General features: G+C 38.8%; 1 protein-coding gene across 3 annotated transcripts in view; it reads right to left on the bottom strand.

Moving 5' to 3' along the window:
- The window catches only part of MLIP (muscular LMNA interacting protein), a 226738-nt gene that overhangs the window by 76342 nt on the left and 134575 nt on the right, over nt 1-15821 (bottom strand). For all 3 annotated transcript variants that reach the window (XM_019497110.2, XM_019497102.2, XM_019497099.2), the window contains exon 6: nt 12702-12773. In XM_019497110.2, the coding sequence (XP_019352655.2) occupies nt 12702-12773 (72 nt within the window). The remainder of the gene's footprint in view (nt 1-12701; nt 12774-15821) is intronic.

Raw genomic sequence — 15821 nt, 5'->3', positions numbered from 1 at the left:
CAGCATGTACATTTTCTAAAACATTTGAAAAGTAGGCTTTTTTTTTTTTAATTAATATTGCATTTTGAGCTACCAAAAGTTATGTCATTTAATAATATAACTTTACAGAGTTTTTTTATGAGCAACTCAAGGTTGTCATTCTATGCCTCTGATTTAACAATCTGAAAAACAGAACATTTCTGCTAAGCACTTCAAATTTTGCTTATGTATGAAGCAGTAGGAGCCATATTTTCAAAGTCAAGTGTAAGTTAGAGAACATAAATGCATTCATGAGTGAATCTAAGTGTACAGCTCAGACAACAGCATGCTAAATTGCTTACTTATCCTTATAATGTGAAAGTTTGAGAGTCCAATGCAGGCATCCCATTTATGACAATGATAATGATAGAGGCCTTGCTATCTCATTATTTAAGCAGAATGAAATCTGGTGACTAGTCTGAATTTAATTCTGGATATTTGGTTAATAGAACCAGGACTTCTGACAGCACAATATGTACAACAATCACTTCACCTCCAATGAAAAGCATCAATTTTTCTGATGGAATGGGGCAGATATGGTAATTTGTACCAGCAACCCTGCATAAGTTTCTTCTTATGCAAACGTCTGGAATCCTGCATTAAGGAAAGCTGGCAATGTTTTCTTCTCCCTTATCTCTTTAGTTCATTTCCTTATCAATGCATTTCTGAATCCTGAGCATATGCAAAAATGTTCTCGCCCATGTGAGGCAATATTAGCTCATCTTATCATCATACTACTCTTAAAGATCCTAGGAAATTACATTGTAATGATCCCATAACTTTTATAAGGAAGTTAAAAATCAAGTAGTACAATAGCTTTTGAAGGAAAAGAGAGCTCCATAGCCTGCTTTGCAAAATCCATATGTTGCCTAGCTCTACCCAGAAGGCAACAGACATGAGATAATCCATTTTAGCAACTACAGGGACAGAGGAGTCATTTCCTTAAACTTAAACACGAGTCTCTAGCTGTAAGAAGCAAGTATTTTTCCTTGAGGTGACTGTGTTTCTTTGTTATAAGATATTATCTAGCAAATGTGTGGTTAGAGCCAGTTGGAAAAAATAGATGACACTTTTTGCCATTAAAACAAATGTTTCACAGAACTGTTTCAGTTACAGCAAAAAGCTGTTAAGAAGTTTATCTGGTCTACAAAGGAACTGAAAGAGAAAGACCCACTTCAGAATAGCCCATAGCCTTGTAGGAGGAGCAGTCACCAACCTAGCAGAAAACTCACATTCAATTCCTACTCTGTGGCTAAGTAAAGACATTCAAAAAGCCCCTGGTGGAAGTGCTCTAACTTACTGTGCTTTACTCAAAGCACAATAAGTTAGAGTGGGAGCTAACCAAACAGACTTTTGCTGTTTGGTGGGAGGTGGCTCACAGCCTGGATACACTGGCCACTGGGGGCACTCTCTCATACCTCCCAGGAGTCTGCCAGAGCAGCCCCACTCCCCAGCTCCACCCTGCCCTCCCCCTGCACCACCAGCTGGCACCTGTCAGCAGTGGCTAGGGAGGAAAAGCAGAGGAACAGAAACTCCCCGCCTTTTCTTCTCCCCCCCGCTTGCTGACTGGATCAGAGGGGTGGTCTGGGTCTACACAGGGGGCTCCCTCCCAACCAGCTTCTTGACAGCTACAGCCAGGAGCTGCAGCACAATGCAGCCCAGCTGGAGCTGCTACAGGGGAAGGGCTCTGGGGTCTGTCCCCCCAGCAGCCCTGGACAGACAGTGACATGCTGCTGCCTGGCCAGAGCTGTTGTGACAGGGGATGGGAGAGGCCCTGTGTAGCAGGAACTCAACTAATGTAGCTGATATTAACATAGAGTGTAATAGTAGTGAAATGTAACCATGTTAGTTTTGTAGGTAACTTGAATACTCCATTTTGTATTCTTTTGCTTGACATAAGTGAATGAACTCTGTATGCCCTTTTTTGAATGAGTGCACGTGAAAGGGTGAATGGTGAAAGAATGGCATAAAGACAGGAGAAGATTTAACTGTTTATGTAAGCAACAAGGTGTCAAATGTAAGTTGTCAGTCAGTAAACTTATTAATGGATGTCTGAAGAATCCCTTTGAGTCCTAGGGCACAAAGGAGATAACAAGGAGGAGGGAGGCACACATCCTGCCAGATGGGCAGCAAGGACACGTCAAGGCTGAGATACCAACTTTTACAACCAAACTGACTTTGGACTGAGATAAGCAGAAAATGAATGAAGAATAACTGCAAAAACAGAAGTTGGGTATGGAAAAACCTCAAAGCACTGAAACAAAGGATGCCAATCTATAAAAGAGGACTTTGAAAATGCCAAGTTGGGGGAGTCTCTCAACTGCTGTTACTTTGGAGCACAGACACATCTGTTCACCCCACTCCAAATTTGCTATCTCTAGGATCTTTCCCAATAAAGCCTGAGCTGGCCACCCAGTGCTATTATTGAACAACTGCTGCTGGTGACTATAATGTCTGAATGGAATGGTTGTTTTGTGTTTGTGTGTGCCTGTGTGTAATTATGTGCATGATGATCTATGTGTTTATATGAGTGGTGTGTCTGAACCTCTATGTCTAATTCATGTAATCAATCAATGCTTCATTTTGCCTTATCCCCCTTTATAAGGTCTCTCTCTTGATTTGGCAGTTGGAATTTAAAGTAACACCTGGAGCCCTTCCCCCACAGCAACCCCAGCCAGGCAGCAACGCACTACCACCTGGCTAGGGCTACTGGGAGGGAGAGACCCTGGAGCTCCCCCATAGCCCCTCCACTGCCTCCCAGCCATCTGTGGGGACAGAACCCCCCACCAGAACCACCAGGCTATGTTAGAGGCTGGGATCACAGGCTGTCACTGACTCAGGTCCAGGACTTGTGCAAAGCACAGGAGATCTGCCAGGGCTAAAGTGCAGCCTTGCACAACGCTGCCTGGGATGGCACTGATCACACTCTAAGTTAACTCTCAATGGAATCTGGCACAAACGTTCAATACAGCGCTCTAGCAGAAAACACTTTAGGTTAGTACACATCCAACCTAGGTTAAGTCAGAGTGGGATCCACCATTTTTAGAGTACTTTATATGCCATGTTCTATTCTGTTCTGTTACGGCTGTAAAGCACTTTCTGCAACCTTAAAGTGCATTAACTATAACATCTGTACCCACCCTATGTGATTCAGAGCAGCAACATGGATCAGAGTAGGCTGTTTTAATAGAATGCCCTAAACATTGAACTACAGAATCAGGCCATCTCATTCTCTAGATCATCACATTTTTAATAATTTATATGAATGGGAAAGTGTAGACAAAAGAGAAGAGCTGACTCTGTAGTCATTAAGGCATTCGTCCTTAGGATTAGGGAGACAAAATTTCACTTCCCTACTCTAAATCAAACAGAGCAGGAACCTGAATTTGGGTCTACTACATCTCTAGTTAATGAAGCGTTGGCCATTATACAGCCTGTTCCTCTTGGTTTTTCCTCAGATCCCTCATTTTCTTTCTTCCTCAAAAAAAAAAAAAAAAATCAAACTTCTAAAGTTTTTGTATCCAAATCTATATGTGATGATGATGAGTAAGCGAATGTCCTCGTTTTTCAAATGTTTTGGTTTTTCTAGATGTATAAACTTAAAAAAAAACTTTAGACTCATTTGCTGTTAGTCAAATAGCATATTTCTAACAGAGCTATAATAAATACAGCTACAGATAGTCTAATTCAAATACCATATTTTCTTGTCTACAACACACTCCCAAATAAAACATGCACTTCTTTTTGGAAGACAGAAGGCAGGAAAAAAGGTTTTTCCAGAGTCATGGCTGACTCTGTGAAATAGTGTGAAACCTAGAAACAACAAGTATTCAGGAAGTGTGGCATCCCAGGAGACAGTCTGGGTTAGGCAGCAGGAAGCAGGAACTTCCTGGTACAACAGCAAGTTAGACCCTAGACCATTGCAAGGACAGCAGCAAAGCTATTCCTTACACTAAGTAGTTCTTTATAAAGTTCCTGTAAATAAGGTTTTGTTTCCAGATCACAAGCCTCTTCAAGATACTACTAGCAGATCATTTGCTGTTTTAGGCATAAGCTGCAGTGCTCACCCTACAGCTATGGCTGTGAGAGGGTTAACAAAGGAATCCACCCCTTCAGTTTGCTGTGCCAGACACAAGTGGAAGCCATTTTGACAGCTTCATGAAAAACACGATGTCTCCAGCTTCCTTCTTTTCCAGCAAAGAAAACAGCTTTGCTGTTTAAGATATGCACCCCAATCTTAGGGGCCAGATTTAGGGGGGAAGTGTGTGTTGGATGTAAGAAAATAGGGTACATTAAAATCATTCTTAGTATATCCAAGCCAAACTATAGTGTCATCTTTGTATGCATTTTTTTTACTACTGCAATGGGAAGTCACAGACATTAATAGCATTTTAACTTGAAAGAATAAATTATACCAATTCCTATTCAGGAGACTGAATGAATAATAAAATGTAAAAATCAGTGGAGTAGTAGGGGGCAGGCTTTCTTGGCTTATTCGTTTACAGTTAAGAAAGATATCATTGGAAATTTGGGATTATTTTCAAAACAATTATTTCTAAAACTTTTATTTAGGGTAAAGTATGTATTTTAAAAATAATTTCCATTCCGGGAAAAACATTATAACAACAGCATCTTGAAAACATAGGGCATGTCTACATGTGCATGAATGTGCTATAATTGCAGTGCATTAAGTTTAGTACCTGTAATAACAGGCTTAGTAACAGTTTAGTAATAACAGGTACTAAACTTAATGCGCTGTGATCAGCACCACTGCACAGTAGCTCCAGCTCATCTCTTTTACATGATGCTAATGCTCAGTAGACTAATTCTACTGCTCATTAACACGTTAGCATGGGTTTTGCCATCACATACACAGTAGAATTAGTCTAATATACTTTTAGTGTCTCATATAGACATACCCATAGAGAAGTAGGGGTGAAAGGGACCTCAAGAGGTCACCAGTCAAACCTCCTGCCTAAGGCAGGGAAGGTCATATGTCCCACATGGGGATTGAGCCTGTGACCTTGGAGTTATTAGCATCACATGCTAACTATTGACAGTTGATTTTAAAAAATTGCATATTAGATAATTTTGAGATAATTTATCCAGAACTTTTTTCAAATAGAGTTCTTTATCCTAATCCACTTTAAGTAAAGAATATGTTTATAGACCATTTGATATATTAAATTTATAAATGATATACTACATTTGAAAAAGAAATAATCTTTCCCCAAGAGCTGCAATTTTGAGATAGATTCTAACCTCATAGAAGTTAAATTGCGGAAGATATTCAAGTGTCAAGGCTAGAAAAATTAATTTTGAATACAGTCACAGATAATAAGGTGAGAAGTGACCACTGTGATCATCTAGTCTGCCTTTTTCTGTAACATAGGCCAGAGGACTCGCATGAATTAATTATTAGTTAAATTAGATCATATCTTTTAGAAAAACATCCAGTCATGATCTGAAAGTTTCTAGTGCTGTCTTGAAGAACCCACCATACAACCCTTCATGACTAGTTTCAATATTTAACCCTTTTCACTATGAAAAATGCTTTCCTTATTTCTGGTCTAATTTGCCTGGCTTCAACTTCCAGCCATTAGATTTTGTTAGGCCTTTGTCTACTGGACTGAAAAACCCATTATCAAAGTCTTTTTTTCCCTGTGTAGATATTTACAGAATGTAATGTAATCATTCCCTAATCTTCTAAAGCTAAACAGGTTGTATTTCTGGTATCTTTCCTAGTAACATGTTCTCCAATCCTGTAATCATTCTTGTGGCTCTTCTCTAACCATCTCCAATAGTGGTTACACAAGTGCCAAATACAGAGGTAATGGACCTATTACTTCTACTAAAATTTCCCAGCTTATGGTTGCATCTACATGTTGCCCTACTCCAAAAGGAAGTACTAGGGCATGGCACCACAGCAACATTATCATATGGCAACATATAGACACACCCTATATGCCCACAAATGTCACATACCCTTTGGGCTACAGCATTATATTGGGACTATATTCATTTAATTATTCATTATAAACCCCTTTTGTCAGAGTCACTACTTCTTGGACAATTATCAAACAAAGGCAATATATTTCCTAAGTTACATCAGGGTCAATCTTTCACCTCTTATATAGGCAAATCTTTTACTGTATGTATGTACACTGACTGAAGGAATCTTTTTCTGATCCTGAAATATGCTGACATAAAAAAAAAGGAAATATCACAGTAATAAAAAATATACCAGTGTGGGGTGAGTGTTCAGTACAGTACACGAGGAGATAAGTATACATATTCCAAACAGGTATCGAGAATTAATCATGCCAAATGTTATAATGTGCCAATTCTTGGTGAAGACATAACCATTTAATATGTCAGAGTAAACCTCTGTATCATCCAACATACTTAGGCTCATTTATGATGGCTTCCATTATCAGATTACTAGGTTCCCTATCTGAGAGTCAATCTGCTAAGAAAATGTGATGAGAATAAAGACATACAACTCTGTATATGAAAGAATTATAGTGATATATCCTGGTTTAGGTAGATTTTTTAAATAAGTGATTTCTGATTTTATAGCAGCTATAAACATCAGAAAGGAAGAGGAAGTAGTATAAACTACCTCTTTCATGGACAAAGGAACCAGGATATGCTTGTGAAAAAAATGCTTACTAAAGATAACTATCAAAATTTATTTAGTTTAACTAACTTGCATTAGGCACAGACGTTACACTCTTACTGGTATAAGTGATCGAAAACCAGTCTACACCTGTAACAGAACAGAAGTTGAGCACACAAAACTGGTCTATACCCATTACAGAACAGAAGCGTGGTACATATATACTGGTTTAAAAATGGCAGAACTCAGTCTAAGATTTGCCCCCACAACAAAAGGGCAAATGTATGTTCTGTTCACTATCGATCTAAACTACAATGCTTACAGAAAATCTAAGCAGTAATTTAGATTGATTCTGCCTTGGGCTTTTTGAATGTATGTACCTAGCCTTGGAGTACTACTAGTAGAACCAATGCCTTTGGATTACAAAGGTTTATATTTTCAGTTTCACATGCAAGGTACAGTCTAAGAACAGGGTATTACACTATGCTTGTTGGCTTTTATTTCTCCAGTCTAAAAAAGAACATTTTGCATCCAAAAGGTTGTCTAATTCTATCCCAACTATGCAGTTGGTCCCATAAAAAATATCACCCTAAGAAATCCTTATTTCTCACATAATTCCTGGACCATAGTGGCTACAATATCATTCTTAACACTACCATAAATCTTGCTAGTCTTTCATGAACCATAGATAACCAAGATAACAATTAGCGATGGAAGTAAGATTGCTACTCCCATTGGTACTGGGCTTGCTAGGGAAAAGAAAGCCACATGATGTACCAGGTGCACTATTTGAAATAAAAAATCCTTTTAGTTGTTTCTAGGGCTGTGTGAAGCTTTGGTCACCGATTTGATTCAGAGGAGATTTGGCCTAATTTAGTGGCCAAATCTCTGAATCCAATTTGAATCAGGAGACCCATTAAAAGATCTGAATCAAATCTGAAGCCTCCAAATCAATTGGAAAAAGATTTGGAGAGATTCGGAGTTTCTTAGGACAGCAGGGGTAGCAGGGATTGCCCCCCTCCCTCCCTCCCTGCCTGGCACCCATGCAGCAGCTGCCCTATGGCACGGGTGCAGTGCAGCTTGGCAGGGTCCCACACATTGTCTGGGAGCTGGGGCAGATCCACCTGTCAGCTGGATCCCAGCCCCAGGTCCCAGACAGCGCACAGCGCCCTGCTGAGCTCTGCTGCACCTACACAATGTGACAGCTGCCACATAGGTGCCAGGCAGCAGGGGTGATCCCCGCTGCCCCCCACTGCCTCATGCTGCACAGGAGGGGTCTGCCATGAGCCCTCAGAGGCCCTGATTGCTGCTGCTGCAGCTGGTGAGTGTGGGCTTTTTTTTTTTTAACTGCTGGGGCCGAACGGGGGTTGGGGCCAGGCAAGGCAGCCATGGGGGCTTCTCTTGTGGCTGCCCCCACCTGGGGAGAGACAGGCACAGCTGGAGGAGCCACAGGAGAACCTGCAGCCACCCAGCTGTGCCTGCCTCTCTCCAGCTGATTTAAATCTCTGAATCAGCGCTGAATCAGCAGCAAATATCCAATTCTAATTTGACTGAATCGAACGGGGACAGTGATTCGAATCATCAGATCGAATCACTGTCTTCCAAATAGGCTGAATCCAAATCGAATACTTCCCTATTCACACAGGCCTAGTTGTTTCTACTGTGTAGCTTGTAAAGAGTCTTCCTCTACAACACCTATACAGCTTCTGGTAAGTGACAGGGGTGGATCCAGGGTGCATTCACTGGTGCACTTGCACCCCAATGCCCCCTTGGATTCCTGGTCAACCCAAAGTTTAAAACCAACTTCCAAGCAGTAGCAGCATTATTTCCAGTCAGGCAGTGCTGAGGCAGTCATTTGACTTTCTGGCTCATTACAATGTACCTGATTCCTTCTAAACTCTTCATTCCATGGGTGTTAACAACCCTCTCTTTTTTAATAGTCTTGATGTTCCACCAATCAAGTTATCTTTGCTCTGCAAGTTTGCTGTCTGTTAGCTGCTCCTGGGAGTAAAGATCCTATTTTCACAGTCCTTCAGATTGTTTTAAACTCATTCCAATGAAGTTATCTTTGCTTTTGCTTCAAGCTTAAACTGAATAATACAGCCCTAGACCGCTTGCATATTAGTAAAGCTTCTAGTTTATTTTTAATTGGAAAAAATGTGCGTAGTATTATATGCGATGATCAGGGTTCTGGGTTTTCCATTTGCCATGGAAAAACATGGAAAAAATGTGAATTTTCTCCTTTAAAGGAAAACAGCTGGGAAACCACAGGTTTCCCCTTGCAGGCTGGCAGAGTTCCAGGGGCTGCTTGGGGCTGGGGGAAGAAGACATAGTGGGCACCATGTGCATGTCTGCGTGTCAACACATCCACATGGCAGCCAGGCAGCAGTGGAAAGCAGCTCCCACAGCTCCCTCCAGGTAAGTCTATGGGCAGGGGGGTTACGGATGACTCATCGGGGGCAGAGAGGTACAGGTGACATGTCAGGAGGCAGGGGGACACATGCACCCCCATATTTCTGTGACCAAAGTGGGATGTGGGTCATGGGGTTGCAGCCAGGCCAGACCAGCTCCAGGCAGAAGCCACCTCCATGGCCCAGTAGGCAGAACTAAGGACAGGAGGGAGCGCTGCACTGTCATGACCACCAAGATGAGGTGCCCCCTGCCTGCCCAGCATATCAGGACACCAGCATATCAGGGATGCTCAGCACTACAAAGCAGCAGGGGGAACAGCCGCATTTGTCTTGCATCCTGATGAGCAAAGAGGCAGCGGGGGGAGGGGGAGGGAGAGGGCTCTTGTTTTCCATGATAAAAAAAAAAATAAAATCAAACACCAAAATATATAGGTATTTAGAATATATTTTATTATAGTGAATGAGCCACTGGTAAGCTTCCAAACTACTTTAATATTGTAAATATATCAATAAAACATTGTGTTCAACTGATACCTATATATATAGTGGTGTTTCATTTTAATCGTGGATAAACACGGATTTTTTATTTTTAATCAGAGAATTTGTGATTTTTAAACAGAGAAAACCAGGATCCCTGGTGATGATGAATCTCACCATTTGCACATCCCTTTTCAAAATCCTAGATCTGCCCATGATAAAAGAGTATCCCAAAATGTAAATCAATACCATAGAGTGAGGGGCCATTTTGGTATATTGGTTCCATAAAAGAACCACTGGTTCTCCAAAACATATGGGCATGTGTGCAAACCCCACACAGATAAAGGTGTAAATTGATTAAACAAAAAAAGTTAGATACAGGGAGACATATTAAAAATAGAAAGCTAAAACAACTTAGAGAGCAAAATCAGCATATGAACTACTTCTTCATATGGACAATAACTAGATCATAGGCTTCAAGGAACTCACAGACACATTTCATAACACAACTCAAAGGATTCGGTATTACTACTCAAGCTCTGGAACAAGGATCCACTTTATTTTTACTTTGAACATGCCTTTCAGATTCAATTGCATACCAAGTTATTGTTTCCGATATAAGCAGACAATGCATTCCCAACCTGTGCTCAGCAGAGACTATCATGACTAATGGATGTCTTTGTTGAATAATGCAAACCAGAATAATGCAGACCAGCTGCAAGAAACATATCTGTAAACTGTACTTCTCTTGAATTACTTGCTTGAATTACTTTACTTGAATAAAGAAACTGTTTATATAATTAAAATCTTGTTCTTCTGAACCCCTTTCCACAACAGTGCTGGATTCACAAATTTAAAAGATCATGGGTGTAAAAATTCGTAGCAAACAGCAGTATCTAATTTTACTCTACATTGTGATGTGAATACACTGCCTGCCAGAGGTGCAGAAGGACAGGTTTGTGCCCTGGGTATCACCTGGGTATCAGCAACACAGAAGGGCAGTGCTAGCTGCCATAGTGCTGATGGTGGTGGTCCCACTGTGGTGGGAGCTATTTTTGCAACACCCTCAAATGTGGTGCCTAGGGTTGCTACCCTGGTCACCTCCTCCCTCACCCCCCCTAATTATGTTATTGTTCCCTGCTGTATTAAAGCCTGTGTAGACTACCAACATATTAGATCTGGGGGCCCTAGGTTTTGTACATTTTCTATTTCCTGGGTTAGGTTGCCCAAGAGCTTATGGGTCTAATGCAGCTGAAAGAGGGTGTTCTGCTTAGCTGCCAGTACAGAACAGTACTTGATTGTTATCCTTTCTCTAAGGCAAGGGAGAAGCAGAGAGAGTTTAACATCAAAGATAAGTCAGAGCAACAACGCCTCCTGTGCCTATTCTTAGCTGGAGGCAGTTTACAAGCCCCTTCTTGTCATGCTAGGGCCTACACGTACAATATAACCCTGCATATTTTAAATCACTAGAGCAGAAGACCTTAAACCCTCAAATAAAGCCAAATCCTAAAATAGAAAATCATATTTCTAGCAATGTTGTGTGAAACGTGTTTTGTTTATTGCAGGATATACCAAGGTTAGAATTTGTAATGGAAAGGATGATCACTAAGGCTAGGTACAGACATTCAAAAAGTCAGAGGCAGAATTGATCCAAGTTACTTTATTTTCTGTGAGCAGTGTAGTTTAGATTGGTAGTGAACAGAACACCTATTTGCCCCATAGCAGTCAGGGGGGCAAATCTTAGAAATCTTAAGACTATGCTCTGCCATTTTTAAACTAGTCTATGTATGCAGAACTTCTGTTCTGCTATGGGTATAGACCAGTTTCCAATCCCTTATACTTGTAATGGTGTAATGTCTTTACTTGGCCTAAAGTTTCCTGTCTCATGCAGGTGTCATTTCAGACAGTGCCTTCCTTCTTGTTATCATCATAGGCATCACCTTTCTGCACACTTAACTTCATGTGTTGGAAATAAGGTCCACAAAGCTGAATAAATATAGCAATTTTAGAGTGTTGTCAAAATAATTTTCTAGGATGGCATTACTCTTCCCTTCTATATGTGAAATCAATATTCAAGAAAAAGTGTTTCATCCAAATTTAGGTAAAGGAAAATGTTTTATCTGTACCTATATTTTATCAAAAGCTCATTCAAAAACTTCAATGACTTTTAAAAAATGAGTGTATTATATGTTTTCAGTAAAAAAAAAAATCTAGATTGTACCTGCTAACACATTATTGCCTACTTGTCCACAATTAATTAACAACAGTTGACTGGAGCAAATATTTCAGAAGTACCCAAATGCTATTTTCAAAATACATAAGGTCATACTTTTAAGTCTATTTCAACACTTAAATACTCATTTAAAATAGAGGAAGTTGGCAACTAAATACCTTTGATGATCTGAGCTTTAGAAGTCTAAAGCTTGTTGAAATGTAATGGGTCTGATATTCTCAAGAGCTAGACTTACAAAGGTATTTAGATGCTTTAGGATGCAGATCCATGCTTAGTGAAATTCATAAAAGCCTCCAAGCAGCCTAGATGTCCAACTTGCAGTGAAAACAGTGGAATTAATTGGATATAAAAGTTCATGCATATCAATAGAATCTAATGAATGCAATGGGAGTTGGACTTGGCAAAATTAACTTGGGGGAAAAAATTACAAACAAACAAAAAAAAAGAAAAGAAAGAAAAAAGTCAATGGGTGCTTTGAAGATTTAATTTTCATTGAAAATTTAAATTTCTACCAGCTGAATCATTGCTTTCCTGGTTGTTTTGTCCACATAAGGACCAAAACATTTGGTCTTTACTATATAGTCAATATCTATCATAAAACCCTTGACAGTGTTTCAAACTATGAGAATTGGGCTTTTTGAAGCTTTCAAAGGAACATTTAGACCTTATGTTGTAATCTACAAATTATTTTAGAAGAAATGTTTTCTATAGGGATTTCCTCAAGAGGAATTTAAGTTACTGAAGTCTCAGGTTTTTTTATATGAAACTACTTGGCTTTAAGTAATAGTAGCAGGTATAATCCTGAACAGTCAGCATGCAGTGTTTTCATTTTTAAGTATTCCCAACAGAAGTGTCAGGGAAGTATTAATTATGAAGTGTTATGTGAAGCACAATATGTTTGAAAACATAAAGAAATTTTACATATTTGTGAGCTAACACTGACCTTCTGCTCCATAAGTAATGTGTTTGTAGGGATTGCTGCAAAAGCCTTGTAACTTGTCTTGATCTTGTATTGCTAGAAGGGTTGAACCAGAAAGCAGGAATATGAATAAAAAAGGGGGAAAGGTATGATAGAATTAAAGATAAGGTTACCAGTCTCACTTACAAGTTATCAATAACACAGTGATTGCAGGTTACCTGAAAAAGTCATTTCTTACAGAAGAACAGGTTTGCAATCCTTGGCACTACCTTCACTTTTTTATTAATATTTTAAGGAACTAATATCTAAATATCTTATAGATAAGAAATAAACAGAGCTGGGTGACATATGAGTAACAGCACATACTTTCTTCAATGAAGTTGAGCATTTTCTACTTGAAGTATTCTCTCCATTAGGCCATTTAGTCTTTTACAATTTTTGTTGTAAAAGATTCAGTGAAATTATTATGCAAGTATACCTCTGCCTATAACATATGTCTTAAAATTTACGCTCTGCACCTGCCACATGGTCCTGGATCACTGAAGCCAATGGGTCATTGGCTTTAATGAAATAAACTAAGATTCCTGTAGCTCAAGTTATTTGTTATGTATACACTGTGTAGATTAGTTGAACAATCCATGTGATATTGTTTCTGAACCCAGACTGGATAACTCCAACCTCCAAAAAACTTTTCAAAAAAGGAAATGAACCATTCCAGTATAAACAGCTAGGAAATATCAACACATAAGCTAAGCATAAATATTTAGCATGCATCTATTTGCATTGTTATTTGCATACACTTTGGTGCATAGTAATCTGATTACACCTGAAGTCAGGTGGCGAGGCATCAAAATGGGTATATCACATACAATTTTGTGTGGACTTTATTGCTTGCTGAAAATCTGTGGCATACTATATAAAGAAGCACAAACACATTAAAAGGGAAGAAAGTAGCATTTTGCTACTGACTTCATTGGCAACATAACCTAAGTCAATACAGTAATAAATAAAAGAAAAACAGATTTGTAGAGGGAAAATAACCAGTAAAAATATAATTAAATTAGTCAATGCAATAATATATAACACATAAAGTGACAAACTCCCAAGGTGAAAAAACCTGGAACTAAACATTTTTCATTAATCCTTGAGTCATTGTTTCTGGGATGCATATGTTGCTTACAGCTCCTGTAAAACTTGTGCACAATACAGTAAATTAAAGGCAGAGTAAAATACCTGGATCTTGAATAAACTGACATTTCTGTTTTTAGCTCAGATAACAATAGAGCAAAATTTTAGTAGGTGTACTCATTAAACTGTGAAAACCCTAGCGCACATCAAGTAATTACATGCCTATTTGAATGTTCATTTACTTGATTTTCTCATATAAACACAGTCTGCCGCTGAACAGCTAGTTTTGTAGACATACTAATTTCAAGCTTAAAACTTCAGGTATTTAGAGTTACTTTCATGCAAATAATTTTTGTATATTTAATAGTTTATATGGGTATGTTTTTGCATATGTATGTGGCCACACATGCATGCGTCCGTACACACACACACACACACACACACACACACACACACACACTGACCAAAGCATAAAAACTGGTAAAAAAATTGTGTAGTGTTACCAGAAGTGTATCCGTCAATTATGACTAACTGTTCGTTCAACACCATTATTGTGGTCATTCCATTGAGACCATAAAGGTTTTTCAAGGTCCTTACAATCTTCAAGTTATGCTGTGTTAAAACAATAATGAGCAAATCTCACTCTTTGTGCATGGGAAAGAAAGAGAGGAAACTAGAAAGTTTTCTTTTCCCATACTGTCTCTTCCACATGGAAGAGTCAATGACTTTGCCAATTTCTACTTCAGAACTAATGAAAGTCAAAACATTCTTCACTCCATAGGTGAACCCATGGCTCTACTGAAATCAGCACAAGTTTTGTCAGGCTTTCACTCCAGAAGGACCTCCTTCAGGAAAATCAAGGAAAGTCCAGCTGGGTCTTTTGTTAGGGACCATAATCTCAGACATGTAGGTTCTGGAGAAAGAGCAGGCAGCCAGAAAACAAAGTTCCATAATAAGAAAGAGGAAGATAAATGAGTACATTAAACTTTACTTGCACATGGGAAATGCACATAATGAGAGGCAATGTAAAGAATGGAAAAGAGGACAATATGAAATGTTATATATATGCAGTTGATTTGGGGGATAGAAACAAAATCTCCACCCTCTACAGCATGAATGTAACTAGAGACAATTTTCTTAACTAATCATAAACAACTTTGTTTTTCTTTCAAAGTTTTACATGATGCAGATCCAACATGGGTCATCCATCCCTGTTCCCTGTGCAAGTCTTCCACTAATATTTTTCATTGTTATTGAGCACAAATAACCACTAGAAACTAGACTGTGCCTTTACAATCAGGCCAAGTCTGCCCTTCTTACAGGATCAAGTGATTTTTATGAATATTTCAGCCATGCCTTTTAGGAGTATAGGATGTGAAAAAAATATGGGATGTGAAAAAAAGATTATTAGAAATAGAAGTTTTCTAAAGCATTAGAAACCTCAGGACTTTTTCTTTTAGACATTCATGTGCTTGAGAGCTCTTCAGTAGGGGAATGATGTACTCAGCAGACCACATACCAGAGATATCACACTGAGTGGAAGCCAAACATATACAAAGAAAAAAAAAAAGTTTAATAGATTGTACTTCGTGCTATTCTTACCCAGTATGATTGCATTCATCAAAACAATGTTTCCTACACAGCAGTAAAACAATGAAGAGGGGGATAAGGAAGTTGATAAAAATATATAAATAGAGAGGCAAGTAAAAAAAAAATTTTTTTCTGAATACAAAGAAGTGCAAGATAGAATGTATCTTCAACTCCTTCCCTTGAATTTAAACAATAACATGCTAACAATATTTTTTTGTTATTTGTTTTTTCAAACCTCCTCCCAAAATTTTCAAACAAAAAAATTTTTTTTGGAGGAAAATAAGCAATCAGAGGGAGGGAAGAAATAAATGCATTTCTGCATTTAATTTTGAGGGCAATATTCCATCACAAAAAAGATTGGATGGAAAATTTCTTAGCAGCCCTAGTAATAAGAAAAAGCAAGTGCAGTTTCAAATCATATACTGT

Source organism: Alligator mississippiensis, chromosome 1 (assembly GCF_030867095.1).
Source record: "Alligator mississippiensis isolate rAllMis1 chromosome 1, rAllMis1, whole genome shotgun sequence".
NCBI lineage: Eukaryota > Metazoa > Chordata > Crocodylia > Alligatoridae > Alligator > Alligator mississippiensis.
Note: the sequence above shows the minus strand (reverse complement) of the source record. Positions and strands in the feature narration are given on the sequence as shown.